The sequence below is a fragment of the Gracilinanus agilis genome, chromosome 1, assembly GCF_016433145.1.
Source record: "Gracilinanus agilis isolate LMUSP501 chromosome 1, AgileGrace, whole genome shotgun sequence".
NCBI classification, from domain to species: Eukaryota; Metazoa; Chordata; class Mammalia; order Didelphimorphia; family Didelphidae; genus Gracilinanus; species Gracilinanus agilis.
The window spans coordinates 753,153,416-753,173,490 of NC_058130.1; the positions used below are offsets into that span (position 1 = coordinate 753,153,416).

Genomic DNA, 20,075 nt, shown 5'->3' on the forward strand with positions numbered 1-20,075 from the left:
AAATCCCGATCCAACCCTTTGCTACGGCGGCCAGAGCAGGCCAATGCTCGCCGAAAAGCGAAGGCAAACCCGCCCAGTTCTCATCTTTTCCATTCGTCCCTCCAGAAGACCGCCTCCCCAGCTCGTTCGGGCCCCGCCCCTTCTTCTCGTTTCCCGTCTCCCCACCCCCTTCGAAAGAATGACCAATCGCTGCCGCGAGTCGCGTTGCCGTAGTAACTCTTGTCCCCACCCCCTACTTCGTCCCGCCCCCAGGATGCTTTGCGGCGCCCCAGGCCCCAGCCCCTTTGTGCCATCCGGGTCTCTGGCGCGAGCGGCTTAGTCAGTCAGCGGCGAAGCTTTGGCGGCGGCGGCGGGTACTGGTGAGAGCGGCGGGTGGAGGCGCGGCCCCAGCGGCCAGGATTCTGTGAAACATGGCGGTAAGTTGTGAATCGTAGAGCGGGAACCGAGCCGGGGAAAGGGGAAGGAAAGGCTGCTCCGCCAGGAGGGGAGGCCTGACTGTCGCGGGAAGGAGTGCGCGTCCGTGGGTTTGGACAAAATGGCGCTGCGGTCTCCTCCAGGCCCCGCCATCATGGCTGCCTGCCGGAGAGTGGGGGAGGCGAGGCGGTGCCGGCCGAGCAGGAAGGTGGGGGGGGCCGCTGGGAGTGCGTGCTTCCAGAACTTTCCTGGCGGCACCCCGCGGCCCCTGGGCTGGCAGGGCAGGTATAGCTTGATACTGCTCGGCCCTCTGAATGGGGGTGGGGAGAAGGTGATGGTGCAGCCTAAGGAGGAGGAGGAGGAGGAAGACGGGAAACTGGGACGCGGGGGCTCCCTCGGCCTCTTTTTCTTCGGGTGGGGGGAGGCGGTGTCTACATAGGAAATGGGAGAAGAAAGAAGTAAGCTGGGCCTAGACAGCCCCCCTGGCTGCTGCTGTTACTGCCCTCGCACATGAAAGCGCCCTGGGGAACCCATCCTGACCAGCGTTTGTTTTGTGCGTGTGTCGGGATCGGAGCCAGGTAAACTTGGCCGAAGGGAGTTGGGGAGGCGCAGGTGTCCCTGATAGAAGCCATTGATCAGACCTGGAGGGGACACTCCAGGTTCCCTCTCATTTTCCTAGGATTTGCATACAGCTGGAATCAACTTTTTTTTTTTTTTGAAAGGTCATCCAGACCAGGCCCTTCATTTTCCGGGGATTACTCATTTTTCCCTTGAAAGGGCTTTTTTCCTTCTCCATTCCCAAGCTCTTTTCATAAAATATTTGATTTCCACCTTGAAAGGCTTTTAAAAGATCATCTTTTCCAAGTCCTTCCATTTCATAACATCATAGATTTAGAAATGGAAAGGATTTTAGAGGTCGTCCAGTCTCCCTATTAAGAAGCCATCGAGTCTTGAGTTCGTATATATTTTCAGGAATGAACTTTAGAGGTCATCTAATACCCTCGTTTTCATAGAATCATAGATTTTATATCTGATGGGGACCTTGGAGGCCATCCAGTCTGATCCCCTTTTCATAAGCTGAAGATTTACAGCTAGAAGGGACCTTAAATTCTAGTCCCACTCCCTCTCGTTTTTACAGATGAAGAATGTGAACTAAAGCAGGTTCATGGACTTGCTCAAAGACCACATAAGTAAGCAGCTGATGATACAAGATTCGAACTCCAGTTGTCTGAATCCAAGGCTCTTAACATTATACTCTGCTGTTCTTTCTAAGATCCGAATTGTGAAAGGTAGATAGATATTGTGCCTCTGTCAGGGTTTGCCCTATATATGTGGCTAGATTTGGATCTATAAATCTAAAAGACTTCTCTCTTCAGTGTTATTTTGTACAATTTCTTTTAAGGCTCTCTTTATCTTAATCTCCAAATTACATTGATCTCGTCCTTCCTTATTTTAAGTACTGTACTCTAGTTACCTTCCTTGAACAACAAGTTTGTATTGTTCATAGGACACCACACTGATTACATAATTTCTGTTTGTCTTCTGACAAAAATGTGTGAGCTTTTTACGTTCCTTTCTGCTGACAGGTAGAGGGGAAATCTCTTCTGTGAAAAAATTTTTGGATAAATGTTATCTTTTCTAAGATGTCTTCTCCCCACCCCCAATAATCTAAGAGTATATAAACACTGTGCCTGGCACATAGTATGTATTTATATGCTTTTAAAATTAATGCATATATGCAGTTAAGATCTATTGCCTTGATTCTCTCTGGCATTAAGCTGTTCTCCTTTCCCTAACCTTTCTAGCTGTAGCCTTAAAATAGTTTTTAAGAATATTAGGAGTTATAAGTATTGATTACACTAGCTATATATGACCAGGAAGTTAGAATCACATTTTCAAATAGCAGTTTGTTGCCTCTTTTTTCTCAAATGAGTACATAATTAAGTGTGTAAAAATAACTAGCTGAAGCATCTCTTGGAACTAGGTTTTGTTTCAGTGAACTGTCTTTCATTCTTAGAACTATGGAACAAAATGTTAAACTGTCAGATATCTTATATCTAAGTAAACTTTTTCCTGGTTTATTCCTTATAAAAATACTATCTATGCATATTTCCAGTAAATGAGACCATGATCTTTGACAGTGCCTGTTCTACTAAAATGACATCAAGCAGCAACAATCTGTTTCAATTACAAGTTTGTATGAGATTTCATACTCCAAATAGAAAATTGTTGATGCTTTTTCTCAGTAGCTTTAAAGCTAAGGGAATTTATCTTTCTACAGTAACAAATTTCTGTTAACTTGATATATATATGTAATTAACTTTATTTTCTATCCCAGAAGTCACAGTTACCAGTTCATAGTTCCTACTTAATTATTGATTGCTGGTACTTATATTCTTTTTATCAGCTAATGGTTTTCTTTTCTCTATAGGATAAGTAAATGCCAATAACTCTAAAGACTTTGGGTTGCTTTTGGGGACAGGGCATGTGATAATTCTGGTAATTAGTTCTACCCCCAAAGATGTTCCTCTCAATCAGGGAAGTGATTGGATTGATTTAGGACCAACAAAAAAGATTTACATATAAGGAAACTTGAGTCCCAGGTAGGTAGAGTGACTTGCCCAAGATCCCTAGGGTAAGTGCCTGATGAATTGGGTTTTGAACTCACATCCAGATGATCAAGCTCAAGCATTTATTAAATGACTACCTACTCTGTCTTGCAAGGTGTTACACTCTTAAAATGAAGGAAGATGATTTATGTTATTGTCTCTTTTTATTTATTTGTTTGTTTGTTTTAAGATTTTGAGCCCTTAACTTCTGTGTATTGGCTCCAAGGCAGAAGAGTGGCAATGGGGTCAAGTGACTTGCCCAGGGTCACACAGCTGGGAAGTGTCTGAGGCCGGATTTGAACCTAGGACCTCCCGTCTCTAGGCCTGACTCTCAATCCACTGAGCTACCCAGCTGCCCCCTATGTTATTGTCTCTTACTATGACATATAGATTCCTCAGCTTGATATTAAAGCTCTTTACATTCTGATTCCAACTTACCTTTCCAGATTTCTTTTTTTTTTTTTTTTTTTTCTCTTCTGCTAAATTATTCCCCCTATCTTCCTCCATTCCCAGCTGGTTGTATACTCCTTGAAGTGAGGAACATTGTTTTTCCTTTTTTCTCTAGCCTACTGCCTAGGCACCTTGAAACACCCTATTCCTTAATGACTTTATAATTTAACTGGGAGATAAAACATACAGCTAGGTAATAATAGATATTCTAAAGTAATGAATTGTAAAGATTGAAGTTGAATAAGGACAAACTAGGGATGATTATAAAATAAGTAAACTTTTGTTCTAGTCAGAGTCAGGCACCTAAAATCATCCATAGATTTTTAATAAGATTTTGAGTGGAAACTGTTGTTGAGCCAAGTTTCTGACATTCAAACCCTATGTCAGTGTTGTCAGACTCAAATAGAAGTAGAGGCCACTGAGCCATTCATAAGGATCTCTGAGAGCTGCATATTGACCTAGAAAACCACATGGTAATATTACCTATATTATGGATGGGTATTTTTGTTTATTTGTTTTTGTTGACTATTACCCAGTATTATTTTAATCTAGGGTTTGAGCACCATGAGTTTTGACACCTTTGCCCTATATAATCTATCCCACCTTGGCTCTCTTAACTTCTTCTACTGCTTCCGAACCCAATCCCGTATGTCATCTTCCAGGTCCCATTGTATATGTGCACACAATCATTCGTTGCCATTTTTATCCGTCTTTAGGGACCTTTGCTAACATTGCACACCTTTACCCTTTTATCTAAATCGTATTTCATTTTTCAAGCCAACAGCTCAGATCCTCTTTCCAAAATAAAGTCTATGAAACTAAGTTCCAGCTTTAAAGCCTAATGTACTTGAGAAGTAGATTTTTATTTTTATTTATTTATTTATTTATTTTTTAATTTTCTTTATGGAGCATCTGGGTGGCTCAGTGGATTGAGAACCAAGCCTAGGTCCTAGATTCAAATCTAACCACAGATGCTACTTCCTAGCTGTGTGACCCTGGGCAAGTCACTTAACCTTCATTGCCTAGCCCTTACTGCTTCTTCTGCCTTAGAACAGATACATAGTATTGGTTCTAAGGCGTAACGGTAAGGGTTTGGTGTTTTTTGTTTGTTTAATGTTCTTTAGCTGAAATACCTAGTTTAGTATTCAATATGCTTGTTGATATGATAATAGCTTTCACCAAAAACTTCAGAGTTTTTGGTGAAAGCTATTTGAATTGATAACTAGAGGAAATTAATTTCTATCACCTGGACAGAATCCATTCTATGCAGCTTGGTGTTGTGGTAGATAGTTCAGGTTGGGCCTGACTGAAGTCAGAAAAAATCATCTTCCTGAGTTCAAATATGGCCTCAGACATTTCCTAGCTGTGAGATCTTGGGCAAATCACTTTACCGTTTACCTCCATTTCCTCATATGTCAAAAAAACTGGAGAATGAAATGACAAACCATTCCAGGATCTTTTGAATTCCAGGAATTTTGAATGAAAAGTATTTACTAAGTGCTTAATGTGTGCCCAGCATTGTGTTGTGAATACAGATATTAAAGCAAAACATAGATATTCAAATCTGGCCTCAGATACTTCCTAGCTGTGTGACCCTAGGCAAGTCACTTAACCCACTCCACCCCATTCCCTATCCCTGTTGCCTAGCCCTTATCAATCTTCTGCCTTGGAACCAATACACATTATTGATTCTAAGATAGAGGTAAAAGTTTAAAAAAAAAAAAAAAGACATTGCCCTCAGAAAGCTTCTGATAGGGGAAAATAATAATGGAATGGTAGCCAAAGGAGGTGTGTTGTTCTGCAACTTTTATAGTTCTAGAGTTTCTTATAGATATAATCAATGCTTACGAGAGGGTAAGTGAATGATCTCAAGCAATATAGCCAGTGTATCAAGAGTAGGAATTTGAACCCAGGTCTTCCTGCCTCTTGAGTCCTGTTCAAACTGATTTATAATTAATACATATAACTACATTGGTCTAGATTTGTATGAATCAATAGCAGGATCAGAACCTAAATAATAATGAATAAACTGGTAACTCCTTATTAACTCAAAATTAAACATTGAGTTTTTTTTTTAATTCAACACACATTGACAATGTCTATGATTAGTCTGTATATCTTCCTTTTCCCTCACGCCAAAAAAGTCAGTCGCTTCCTCTCAAGGACCTTTTATTTGGAAGAAAACCTTTTCTGATCTGCTTGCTTCTTGGAATCAAAACATCCCTTGGATATATGTATTTTGTAAATAAGCCAGGATGATTATGTTTATTTTAAATAACATGAAAAACTTTACAGTAATCATTGTTCCCTAAACATTTAGGCTAGTGACACAGAACGAGATGGAATAGCCACAGAAAAGTCATCTCCAGATAGAGATAAAAAAAAGGAGCAGTCAGATGCCTCTGTTTCTCCTAGAGCTTCAAAACATCATTATTCAAGATCACGATCAAGGTCAAGAGAAAGAAAACGAAAATCAGGTATGAATATTCTGAAGAGCTACTTCACAGTATTTACTATATTCTCTGTATAGGCTTCATATAAATTATTCCAATATTTGATTATTAGTTTAATATTTTCATCAACTTGACCAAAAGTTTAAAATGAAGGCATTTTTCATATTCCCTGGCTCAGATCTGTGTGATGTAAGCACCCTGATATCTGAGTTTTCATAACTTGCCTTAACCCAGAAGCAGTATTGCTATTTGTTCCTCCCCAGATTTTCTGTCTCCTCAGAAGTATTCTGTTTTGAAAGTGCTAACTGACCATTAGTTGTGCCATACAATATTACTTATGAAACTGTAAATAATGCCTACATGGGGAGAAGGGTGATATGTGGAGAAATAGTCAATTAATAACCTAAATCAAAAATACTTTGATATTATTTGAATCCATACATTGACAGTGGGTAAGTATTTACCTTATATAATAATACCTCAAATTTTAAAGTAGTAAAGCTAATCTGGAAAACTGTTGGCTTTTTATTGAAATTTTTGTCCAAAAGAGTACATATTTTGCTCTGTTTAATCTTTTTCTTAATAACTTAAACTCATTAAAAACTTCTAAGATAAGCCATATCTTAAAGAGCTGCTGAGATATGTTGCCATTATACTAAGTAGCTTTGGGCTTCTCTGATTTTTGAGGTTAGGTTTTTTGTTGGGTTTTTTTTGTTTGTTTGTTTGCTTGTTTTTGTTTTTTCCTACATACCTAAAGCAGGCTACTTCTAATTTGCTGCCTATAATCTGTGAGCTAGAAAACTTAACACTTAATCTTCTAAGAATGGTCTTTATAGTAAAATAGAAAGAGAGGCTGGTTCTTCTCAGTTAAAGGTGTTCAAGGTTCAAGGATTTGTGGCTTTTTTTCAAACTGAGAGCCTTTAAAAAAAATTGGTTATGAGATTTAAATAATTTAAATTGTCAGATAAAGTGTCTGTATAAAACCTGTATAGATAACAATAAATGGGCAAACAGAAGTTAAAATCTCAGTCTTTGGAAAGTGATCTATAAACAGGACCTCTGTAGAATTTGTTTTAATGTTTAATAAAATATTTTAAGACTATTTTACTAAGCACTTGCTTGAATTAGTGATTTTTTTTTTCTTCCCATAGATAACGAAGGAAGAAAACACAGAAGCCGGAGCAGAAGCAAAGAGGTAATTAACACTTTGTAGAGTATAGGTAATTTAAAAATACTTGTAAAATATCTGGTAGAAATGTTTGTGTGAAATATATGACCATGATATGGTAAGTACCCAAAACTTTGAAAATTTGGAAGGTTAATTGGGTTATGGAGTATCATAGAAAAGCATGATTTGGATTCATCATTTTAACAAGAAGATAGTTGTTTATGGGAAAAATACATTCAAAACCTTAATTTTAATTTGTTGTGAATCTTTTCACAATGAAAATTTTCATATGAAGAAATATAATTGATTCTTTAGGGCTATCACACAGAGCTTCCATTAACCTGAGGTCCCGAGTCTTCTGATGCCTTAACACTGCTCAGGACTTTAAGTAACAATCATCTACCTAGGGATACATTATTTTGTTTTATTTTTTGGAGAGAAAACCAAGAGGCCTCCTTTCTCAGTTAGTTCAGTTTTTCTAATAGTTGTATTGAACTTGAAAAGACTGCTACAGGGTCACAAGAGTCAGTGAGGGGCAGCTTGGAAATGTGACAGTAGCAACAAAGCTTGAGGAAAAAGGCAAGGGGAGTGAGAAGAGGCAGCAGCTGTGGTGCAGAGGAGATAACTGGCTCACCCACCAGAGAAGACGTGGAGAGGGCCAACCAGGAACAGCAGAAGTAGCAGCCAGAAAGGGAGGAGGAGTCCTTTGGGGGCTGGGTGAAGGGACTCCTAAAGCTAAATGTGGGGCAGGGACTTCACCTCCTCCCCTAATGGAAGCTCTGTTAAAAATTTTAATTTAGGAGAGTTTTTGTGAAAATGACTATTTTGTTTAGCTCACATGATAACATTTCTATAATAAATCATACTCAGCGTGCTAATGCGCGAAGAGACTGAACTGAAGACGCTGCAGACTCAGATAGCAAAATTATAAGCCTACTTCATGATAAGGTAACTATTAGTCATTCAAACTCCTATTTCCCTTAAATATATCTTAAATCAGTTAAGGGTTTTGATGGGTTTTTTTATTAGTAATAAAGTAATATGTATGAAAATCTGAAACTGAAAATTGACCCACATTTTGAAAAGCCTTTCTAATTTGCCATTATACTGCAGAGTCTTAAGAAAAAATCTTAAATGTTATTTTAGTGGGGATTTGGCAGTAAAAGTAAAATCCACATATCACAGATTTCTAACTTCTATAAAATTAACTGTTATATGATCATTTTCATAAATTACAACATGCATGTTTAGATAGTGACACTGTCCAAAGTATTTTAGGGGGAAAATGCCAAGTGCAAAGAAATACATTATTGCATGTATTTTACTGCATGGGGTGACACTCTAATATGATGGGAAGCAAAGGGAACTGGGTTAGGAAACCTGGGTTCTAGCCCCAGCCCTGAAACTAATTGTGTGAATTTGGACAAGTCACAGTGTCTTAGATCTGTTCCAAATAAGTAGGGTTGGACTCAAGCATCTTGAAAAAATGCATTCCAACTCATTTTTTTGAAGTACATGATTTTAAACTTGAATAACAGCTGGATCAGAAAGGCAAATCTAGATATCTATCCCAAGAGGAATAGAGAATAATATGTAACATTTCTTTGTTAATTGGTATAAGTGCTAATAAATTTAGTTTTGATGAATCTATGAAGGTATTTGAATTATATAGGTGGTTTGGTTTTATTTTTTGTACTGGAGAAAATGATATGATGGCATTGGGGTCAACTGTGTTATTCCTATCTTGAATTCTAGTACCCTTTTAAAAATAAAAGTGCTTGCCATTTTTTACCCTAGGTACCTGTACCAAAATAAAAATCCCAAACCTGTCTGCATATGTCAAGAAGAAAAATGACTACTACACAATTTAAACTCCAGTGAAAAACATTGGAGACAGTCAGAACTGACCTTACAGAATACTTTTGACACTATAGCTATAAAAGGAAGAATGTTATCTGCTTAAAATATTTAAAGGGTACAAAAAAAATTTTTAGTAAGCTAAGTCTTATCTAGAATAATCATCTATTTGAAACTGCATTTTCTAATGCATTTCCCAGTTTTCCAAGTGTCTCTAATCAACTATTGTTTATTAACACAATTCAATGGCACTGTGTACTTTAGTACTTAAAGATCCATACATTTATAAGCGATGTGTACATCTAGGGTGTATCTAAATAGTCGGTTGTGTTCATTGGGATAAATATATACATCTATGTTTTATTAGACCTGGGGGTGAAATTGAAATTATTTTCACTTTGCTACTGAAAAAAAAAAAATGAAGGGAGGTTACTACTACATTTGGGAGGGTAGAGGGAGATTTGTAAAGAAGGGGGGAGCTAGTAATATACACTTGCAACATTGGGTGATTGAACATAGATTATTATTGACTGAGCCACACTCCTAAGGTTACTAATGTTGCATCACAACATATTTTTGTCTTCTGATACCCATACTAACTCTCTTTGTTGCACTATTTTCCTGAAAGAACCAACTTCTTCTTAAAACAGGCAAGAAGACATGAATCCAAAGACAAGTCCTCCAAGAAACACAAATCCGAGGACCATAATGACAAAGAACATTCTTCTGATAAGGGAAGAGAGAGATTAAATTCATCTGAAAATGGTGAGGACAGACACAAGCGCAAAGAACGGAAGTCATCAAGAGGCAGAAGTCATTCAAGATCCAGATCTCGTGAAAGGTGAGAGTTAAATACATATTAAACACATGAGCCCCAAACTGTTTCCTGTCTCTTCCCAGAGCTCCTGTCAGGTTAAAAAGAATTTGTAGAAGTACAAAACATGGTTATGGCCCTAAGGATTTGAGAATGGTCAATAAAAAATAGTGTAGAAGAGGCATCCCTTGGTACCATAGCATTACTTAGCAGTTGAATGACACATCTTTTTACTGGATGGAATGTAATAAACAGTAAAAAGCAAGTGCCTATTTTGTGTGACACACTTGAAGTTTTTCTTTCAGTAGAGAAATATTAGGCCACATGTTTAGAACATTTTAATGCTAAATATTGCCTCATGAACATTGAAGACATGTTCAAAATTTTCTTTTCTTTGTTTCAGAGGAATCTAGAAGCCTTGTCACCAGATTTTCTAAGAGCACATGCATTATAAATTTAGGAAATGCTCAGAGCCTTGTTTCTTGTTCATTTATGATTTTTGAAATGTCAGCGTCTCAATTTTATAGTGTGTTTCAGTATGAGGCAACATAGACTAAATGGCATCCCAAAAATTTGTAAGTGGCTTTTAGAGAACAAGAAGTATTAAAATACTCTTAAATTTAGTAGGCTACATTGCTATGAAATTGGATTGTATTTTCTCTCCCTTTAGTAATAGCATATACTTTTTTTAACTACTTGTAACTTAAAGATAAGTGAGTAAAAATGTATTCTTTGTATTTTTGGTTTCAGGCGTCATCGTAGTAGAAGCAGAGAACGGAAAAAGTCGAGGTCCAGGAGTAGGGACCGGAAGAAGTCACGGTCCAGGAGCAGAGAGAGGAAGCGTCGGGTTAGGTCTCGGTCAAGGTCAAGGTCAAGACATAGGCATAGAACCAGAAGTAGAAGTAGAACCAGGAGCAGAAGCCGGTATGTATTCTCATGTATTTTTTATTTTTTAGTTTTAGTTTAGAATCTAGAAATGAGAATTTTTGTTTCCTTGTGGGTAGGTTGGACATAGACGATTTCTAAAGTCCTTTTCAAGTCTAAATCCTTTATTCTAGAAATGAGCACGTCCTTTTGAAATTGCAGACATAAAAGACATTGTGGATGTGTATAGGTGTGCATCACAAAATATGGGTTTTGTTTTGGGGTTTGTTTTTTTCTAAGTTATGAGTTGAACTTGTGTTTTAGAGAAGTAGATTTGGTTACAGGGTGTATAGGAAGCATCAAAGTAGCTAACATGCAGTTTGTAGTTTAAAAATCCTGAATCCTTGTTATGCTGCTTAATCTTGGTGTATTCTTGGGCAAGTCACTTCAACACTCTGGACCAGGGGTCGGCAACCTTTTTGGCCATGAAAGCCATACAGTGCGAGCTCCTGTAACAGTGCCTGAAAAAAAAAATGGACTTTATGGCTCCTGCAGAGACATATCTGGCCCTCAAAAGAGCCAGATATGGCTCAAGAGCCATATGTTGCCGACCCCTGCTCTGGACCCTGGTATCCTCATCTGTAAAGTTGGGAGATTGGTCAGCTATAAGATTTCTTCCAGCTCTGATGCTAGAATCTAAATAAAAATGGCCAGTTTTCCATCTTTTTGTCTAATGCTACTGCTTAGTTGGTAACACTGATTATCAATTTTTAGATGAGATGATTGCTGTGTTTTGGGATGTTATTTTTAATAAAGTTCTCTATGAATTCCAAGGATTTGTTTTGTTCTCAATAACTGTCCAGTCCCCAAAATGCACTCTTAAAAGAAAGTGCATATATAACATAAATATATGTTATAAATATATTCTGAAAAAAAAACACCAATTGTGTCTCATCAAATTTTTATGAGGAAATGAAGTTCCTTTTATATTGCTATAAAACTATATGAAGAAAATAATTGTTGAATAACAAAATTTTTATTTTCAAGTAAATGTTACACATAAAACCCCTAATGTTTTCTGGTTTTTATACTATATCAATAAATTAGCACCTGATAAGACTCCTAAATCAATAATTACAGGGAAAGAAAGAAGAGAATTGAAAAACCACGAAGATTTAGCCGAAGTTTAAGTCGGACTCCCAGTCCACCTCCTTTTAGAGGGCGAAACACAGCAATGGATGCACAAGAAGCATTAGCTAGAAGGTAAGTTTATTGCCTTTCATCATTTATCTTTCCTTAACTTGGCTTGACATCTAAAAAAGATGAGGGGTTGCTCCTGTTGAATCGTGGGAATCAAAAGTTAAAATACAATAGATTCCATTTGTAATCGTTTTAAAATATTGTGGCCTTTTGCAATGCAGAAAATTATAATTTCATTAACTTTTACCTCATAGCATAGATTGATTTATTTGCAAAGCTATGAAGATTGGAATAGTTGCAACAAATAGCTCCTTCCCTTTTTTCTGCCTCTGCTTAATTTCCTAGTTTGTTTTTGTTTCTTTCATTTTTGTTTTTTGTGTTTGTTTGGTTTTGTTCTGTTTTTGGTTTTGGTGGGTTTTTTTGTTTTCGTTTTTGTTTTCCCCTAAAAGATCTAAAAGTCTCAAGAATTGGGATTGAGAGTACAATGGGCCTTAAATTCTTAAAACTATTTTCACTTACTAGACAAGAATATTTACTTTTTTGGTTATAAACAACACTTCACATTTCTGCTTCTTAAGGACTTAAAATAAAATACCTACACACCAATGCTTGACCTTTGTTTAGAATTCCCTGAAATGTGATGTTAACTGTTTTGAAGGAGGGAATAATTGATGTAGTTATATGCTATGTCAAATAGAAACCATTTTGTGAATTTGCCCTTTTACTTAATAAAACCCTGTTAAACAGGGAAAGGTTCATATTTTCTTAGATTTTGTTACCTGATTATGTGTGGTTCCTGGGACAACACACAAGGGAGATAGAGCTATCTCAATCATATCTACAAAGTTAAGTCTTTACAAAAGACTTATGTGCAAAGGCAGGAGAAAAATCACTGCACTTCATATTTGCTATTTTTCCCATATTCTGCGAATTCTACACTAGCTTTTGTTGTTTTTTCTTTTTAAAATTAAGTTTCTATTTTTTTCCCATTGCAAAAATACAGTTATCACAATGTTACCTGATGTACTGCTGCCCTGTGAACCCAGCCTGGCAGAAACTGTCTCCAGCTGAACAGCAGCAGCAGCAAAGGTGTGAGCTCACCCCTTCCTCATTCCATTCACCTTAGTGAATGGTGTTGATTTCAAAACTTGCAATGGCCATTTTAATGCAAGTAGTATCATTTATTAAGCAGTTACTCATCCTTTATATTTTTTTCTTATTGAAATTCAAAGCAAGAGAATAAGTGAGTATTTGTTTTCAAATCCATAAATTAATGTGAGTCAGATGGCAAAAGGTGATGCTCTCAAAATGTGAGGATTTTCTTAGCTTTTCTGTGTTTAAATTTATAGAGAATGTTACATCAATGCAGATGTGGATTTTTTTTTTTTTCAAAACCCACCAGTTTACAATCTTTTCCTACACTATCTATACTTCTATTTTTCACTTTGAGATTCTATTGGAATTTGAGGATAAGGTCACACTGGGAGTTCACAGTTCTTTGCCCATTTATGTGACTTTACCAATTCTTCAGTATATGATCAGTTAAGCCATTCAATGGTTCTTGAACTTGGAAAAGATAAATTAGTTTATAAGAAATGAGCTACAGTATAGGAAATCCTGAAAAATAAGGATAAAATGTATCTTTGTAGTAAAGTATTTAAACTTTGCAAATAGTTTCCCATACATTTGTTAAACTACAACATTTTCACTGCCCACTCCCTGGAGCTCATAAAAGTGATGGATGTTATCTTGCATTTGCTCAGAAGGGTTAAAATCATACTGATTTTATGTAAACCTCTCAACAACTATTACAGAGCAAATACAAGCTGCCTATTCAACTGAATCAGACAGTAATTTTTGCCAGCCTACTGCCATAGCATATTTCAGGTAGGTGGGCCTGTTAACTTACAGCACTGAAAACTCTTTAATTATTGCCTTTTTTTTTTTTTTTTTTTTTAATTCCATTTCAAAAACTGAAAGTGAAGTGCTAGGAACCAGATACTTCCTTCTGCCTATGTAATATCCTGTAGTTCTCTTACTCAATTTTGGCAGTGAACAAGGAATTCTTTCCTTGCAAAACTGCATTCTAGAAGTGCAATACCCCTGCCCCCAGAAAAAGAAAAAATTCCCCTTCATGCAACTTTACTTATAGAAACCCTCTTGAAGCTTGAATTTGGGGGAAATTATTGTGGTTTCTCTAGGAAAACATAAAAAAAATATTTAGGTTTTGTGAACTATATAACTACTTAAGTAAGTAGAAAGGGGAGGGATTGTCTTGACCTTTTGTTTTCTGTTCCAGAACTGATATTTCACGGGTTTAGAGAATGCGCACTCCATTGATATATAGAAGCAACTAGTCTGGGATTTAGAGTGAATGCTTTCTTTAATAAATACTTGAATCAAAAATAGCATAGTTATTTTTAACTATATTTCTGTGAAATTTTCAGATGTTTTGCCTTCTGAATATTTTAGGCTATTAATAAACTTAACTTTCAGTCAAGCCTTGGATTAAGTGAACCATGAGTTAATCTTCTGTATTTGACTAAAGGGTCTTGGAACAATTATCTAGTCTAGTCCTCCAATTTTATAGGAAATTTAGACTCAGAAAGTTGAAACTACTTGACTAATCTCACAAATTAGTGGCAGGTAGAGGGCTCAGACCCAGGGGTCCTCAATTCCTAGGTGCAGTGGTCTTTACACCACAGGTTTACCATCAATTAAAAGCAATCAAATGAAATGACTGAACAAGTTCACTTTTTGAAAATCTTCACAAGAGTAACAGAGCCACTTGCATTAAGATGAATTTGGGAATTGTGACATTTGTTATTTCATTGTGTTAATTTGCAAGGCTGTGATAAGTGCTTTAAAAGAGTGTATTCAAATACAAAATGGTGAGGAGTTAAATTTTTATTTTTATGAAACTGTGTCTACTTCCCCTGAAAAACATTCAGAAAATTCTGAAATCAACATTGTTTTCTACTTGCCAAATTTTAACTGTTTCTGAATGTGGACAAGTGAGTGTTTTATTTTTAAGGTTTGATTTCTTTATAAGACACTGCCGGTATGTGAAAAGTTAAAGCCACCATATATACATTCCCTGTTTTAAAAAAAAAAAAAAAAAAAAAAAAAGGTCTGAAAATAGTTTTATCTCTTAACATGGACATTAGAACAGAATCTATTGCCAGAGAGATTTCCCTTTAAAGTAGAAAAGGTTAAATATTCTAAGACCTATTGAAATAAAATTTAAAGGATGTTTAAGAATGGACATTTAAATCATTTATTCTAAAAATTAAAAGAAAACTTAATGTGTGGTTTAATATTTTATTTAGGAGTTCTTTTCAAGTATTTTGTAATTTTTTTTCTGTTCTCAATCAATAGGTTGGAAAGAGCAAAGAAATTGCAAGAACAGAGAGAGAAAGAAATGGTTGAAAAACAGAAACAACAAGAAATAGTAGCAGGTAGGATTTAGCCAGAATTTTTATAAGTAACCATTATAACTATTCAGAATCTTTAAAGTCTTTGTGGCTCTGCCTATGTGATCTTTGGTAAAGTCATTTTGTCTTCAAGTTACTCAAGTAAAAGTGAATTAAGATTGACTGCATATTCTCTAATGTTCCAGCTCTGAATCTATGATCCTGAAACTGGCTATATTTGTCTTGCCGTAATTTAGTATGTCTTTCCATTGATGTGTTATAGCTAAGTTGCTTATGTATGTTCTACTTGTAGTTTGCAAACCTGCCCTAGGTCAGGTAATATTAACTTAATTAACTCACCTGAACTATTGCAATATTTCCCTAACTGGTCTTGCTTCCAGTTATGACTCCCACTGCTGCATTTTACATTTATTTTTAGTCATTTCACTACCCACTCAAAAGAATTTGCAATAGCTTCCTATCCTTCTCCAGTTGATACAAGATACTCACCGCACTTTGTTTCACATACTCTGCTTTCTAAATAAATAAATTTTCCTTATCTAAAACCCTACGTTTTGAAGCTTCACTGCCTTTTTGCTCATGTTAGTACATATGTCTGGAATACTGCCCTAATAGCTATTCTGTTTTAAAGACTATCCTCAGATAGCACTTATTCCATGAAACTTTTCCTGATCTATTCAAGAATACATATTCTCTCCTTTTAACTTTATATCACATTATAATTTTATCTTTCACATACCTAGCTTTTTTTATATTACCTACTACTGTCACACTTTTCTCCTTTATATGTCACAACACCCATTGGCTGAAACTGAAGCCAACATTGACTTATATATTTAATGATCCTTCTTTTAATGGCTAGTCACCGTTATCAGTCATGTTTAATGATTGGAGTTGTAGATTTTTGTTTTGAATTACAAGAAGCATCCTAATTAATTTCCCTTCATTCGTTTACTTTCCCTTTTTGCAACATTTATTTTATATTATAATCCCAAGAAAAGTCAAACAATAAACTTAAGCACTTACTTTATGTCAATCAGTGGGGTTCTGAAAAAGTGCAAAGGACAGTCCTTGCCCTCGAGGAATTCACAATCTAATGGGGGGAAGCCTTAAAAAAAAGAAGCTGAAAGTGGAAGAATACCTAGTTTGTAGCCTTGATAAAGATCCACAGCTGGATGGAAAATGGTGATCTGTAAGGAGCTCTTTGATGTTAACCCTCTACAGTCAGAGAAGGGGGAAGAGATTTCAGGGCCAGTAGGGGGGTATCAAGTAGATATGAGTTGAATTTCAGAATTCATGCAGTCTTGCTGAAGATGAGTTACTGATATTGAAGACAGTGCTCCTATTGGAGACAAAAGTCCAGGAGATTAGTAGGTGGGAGATGATAAGATGGCTACAATCAAAACATAGGATTTGCTTCTCTGGCTATTTAAAGATCATAAAAATTGGACCATTATGAATGAGCTCAAATTTTTTTTAATCTAACTTTTATAAACCTTCCAAGTTTTGAATTAAGTATTACCTTGCTTGTAAGTAGTCTTATATCTTAATGTATGTTTACATTTCTTCAGCAGCTGCAGCTACTGGAGGATCTGTCCTCAATGTTGCTGCCCTTCTAGCATCTGGAACACAAGTAACTCCTCAGATAGCTATGGCAGCTCAGATGGCTGCACTACAGGCCAAAGCTTTGGCAGAGACAGGAATAGCTGTACCTAGCTATTATAATCCAGCAGCTGTGAATCCAATGAAATTTGCTGAACAGGAAAAGAAAAGGAAAATGCTTTGGCAAGGCAAAAAAGAAGGGGTAAGCTTCTATACTTAATGTGGTCTCTTTTCTGACATTTGCTTTTCAAACACAACAAAACTGGGGGGCAGGATTTTACCTCAAAAAATTACATTGGGCCTTACTTGTTTTAACTATTTACTAGACAATAGTTATTTATTAGCCATTTTATTCACCTCTAGCTCATTCTCAGAACAGAACCAAGCCTTAGAATGGGATTTTACATAATGATAGTTTATTATTTCCATATTTTAAGCTGTATCACAGATTTTTTTAAATGACAACTAGTTGAAAATGTGCATGTTTTAATGTCTCCTTATAGGATAAGTCACAGTCTGCTGAAATTTGGGAAAAATTGAATTTTGGGAACAAGGACCAAAATGTCAAATTCAGAAAATTAATGGGTATTAAGGTAAGGAGAAGTATTTGTGTGTGCTTATATAAGTGAATTGATAAATTTTTTATCTTTATATTCAAGGTAACAGTTTTCATATAACCCAGGATATAGTTTCATTTGTAATTCTATCTAGAATTCAGTTTAGAAATAGGCTCAAATATAAATATGTGCTTCCAAAATCCTAATAATCTTTGAAATAGTAATTATTATAGTTGAGTTTATACTTGAATTGTCTGGGCTAATTAAGGAATTCAGCATAAGAACACCCATAATTATTCACTTTAAAATGGTAACATCTCTAATCTAAGCCAGAGTTTATCTAAAGTAACAATTCGCATTCTCCAGTAATATGTGAGCAAATAAAAAGATGTGAATATTCTTATTTCCAGGAACCATTCTTATTCTTCTAAAATACATATTTTTAGTTTTGAATTTTGCAGATTATTTTCTGTGGTTAGTTAATTTTTATATATTCAAAGTTTTGAAAGAGACTTTTCTTTGTTGAAATAAAATAACAGACTTATAATAAGGCCATTTAGCATTCATTAACTGTAGATGAATCACAAAAAACCCAAGGGGAAAAATATCTCCAGTAGTTGTAATACATTGTTATAAGTTTGCACTTTTCTAAAAATCAGTGTAGGAATTACATGTACAATTCGTAGATAGCTATTTCTTTTTTTTCTTTTTTTTTAAACGTCTACCTTTCATCTTAGAATTGCTACTGTGTATTGGTTTTAAGGCATAGGAGTGGTAAGGCTAGGCAATGGGGGTTAAGTGACTTGCCCAGGGTCACACAACTAGGAAGTGTCTGAGGCCAGATTTGAACCCAGAACCTCCTGTCTCTAGGCCTGGCTCTCAATCAATCCACTGAGCTACCCAGCTGCTCCCATGTAGATAGCTATATCTAAAGTAGAGAAATAGTAAAGTACAGTTTCCCTTCCACATCTCAATTTTTCCCATCACAGTTTCAATATATCATGGGTTGGCAAAAGAAATATGACTTTGGCGACAGGGTGCAGAAGCCACGGGTGACACACAAAAGTACAGGAAAAGTTTAGAAATTCAAAAATGCAAACTAAACTCAGAGTTTACAACAAGGCACTATATACATAACCTCATAAAAGAAAAAAAAAATCAGACATCTCTGGTATGAATAGAGGGCCAAAACATCTTATGCAGATTTTCCAGATCACAGGGTTCTGCACCCCTAATCTCCCAAGGTGTGGGAGGGATAACTATTTCTAATGTAGGTCATTAAAGGATGTGCGTATGAGGTTCTGGTAAGAAAATTTACTAATTTTATTGACTTGTCAAAAAGTGTTGTTTCCCTATAAAGTTTGGAAGCTTAAGTCTGATTAAATCTGTTTGATTTCCAGAGTGAGGATGAAGCTGGTTGTAGTTCAGTTGATGAAGAAAGTTATAAAACTCTGAAGCAACAGGAAGAAGTATTTAGAAATCTGGATGCCCAGTATGAGATGGCAAGATCACAAACCCACACACAAAGAGGAATGGGATTGGGCTTCACATCTTCGATGCGGGGAATGGATGCAGTTTGAAAAAACATGATTTTAAAGTTTGGGACTTTGTGAAATTCTTGTTCTGATGTCAGGTCCTTGTTCACCAAACAGCTAGCATTCTAGCTTGCATGGGTGTTGCATTGACTTTAATTTATTGAAAAATACAATTTTTTTTGTAAATATCAGATCAGTGATACTGGTGTTAGTGTTGTAATCAGGTTAAACCCACTTCCATTAAACTTGACAGAACTATAGAAGGACAATATTTTTTAGTTAACAAGTTCTACTTTTCAAACAAATGTAAAGCTGCAGGTGGGGTAAAATCTCATACATGGATATTTCGTGTCCACTGTCTTGTGTACTTTTGTACTTAACCTTGTACAGTTATTTTCATCTCTTGAAACATGAAAGAAATGTTGTGTAGATGTTCTTTAGAAGATCTGGCCATTGGGCACATAGTCCAGCACAAAAAGCTGGATGGTGATGATAATAAAAGATGTTTTTCTCAAAACTGGTGTTACTTTAAGTTCCCTGAAATCCTTGTTTGAATTGGTTTCTTTTATGGTTGCTACAGCATTTTGGTATAGTTTCTAAAATAAAGACCAATTGGGAATTCCCTTTAATATAATAGACCTATGCTATAGCAAATACCATAATGAGGAAAAATGGGGGGTGGGGACAGCAAAAGCCGAATTAAAAACTTAACTTTCACTGAAACAGTACTGTTCTTTGCTGCTGGGGGGGGGGTGTACAGTATTTGTTAAATACTCTGTTATTCAGGTATTAGATTAATGCATTAAGGGTGTAAGCACTTTTGTTACAATAAAGTGCCTTAGAACAGAACAGTGTTATGTATGCACTTTGATCGATCAGCTTGAGTTTGGGCCGCTTCACCTCTGAGGTATCTATCCAGCCTTGCATACTAGGTGCATTATTGAAGACATACAGCTCTTGAAAACTGCTTTTGTCACTAAATGGAATCAGGCATAACTCTGGAGTTTGTGATTTTGTATTGTTTGTTAGATTGGCAGAACATCACTGTAAAAGGATCCAAGTAACATGGCCATGGCTTTTGTGTTCTTTTTTAATTTCTATTAAATCCAGTTCCTTAT

At 36.1% G+C, this 20,075-nt stretch overlaps 1 protein-coding gene across 4 annotated transcripts; it reads left to right on the forward strand.

Moving 5' to 3' along the window:
- Positions 1-307: 307 nt before the first annotated feature.
- RSRC2 (arginine and serine rich coiled-coil 2) lies at positions 308-19,474 on the forward strand. Of its 4 annotated transcripts, none has more exons than XM_044673265.1 (10): positions 308-416; positions 5,794-5,950; positions 7,078-7,121; positions 9,602-9,792; positions 10,516-10,689; positions 11,770-11,892; positions 15,208-15,287; positions 16,835-17,067; positions 17,369-17,458; positions 18,823-19,474. In XM_044673265.1, the coding sequence occupies exons 1-10, from the start codon at positions 411-413 to the stop codon at positions 19,000-19,002; spliced, it is 1,278 nt and encodes a 425-aa protein (XP_044529200.1). In that variant the 5' UTR covers positions 308-410; the 3' UTR covers positions 19,003-19,474. The 4 variants fall into 4 exon arrangements, with proteins under 4 accessions (XP_044529200.1, XP_044529208.1, XP_044529216.1 ...); XM_044673273.1 differs by having other exon boundaries at positions 16,838-17,067; XM_044673281.1 differs by lacking the exon at positions 308-416 and adding an exon at positions 7,965-8,042 and having other exon boundaries at positions 5,906-5,950; positions 9,580-9,792.
- Positions 19,475-20,075: the final 601 nt, after the last annotated feature.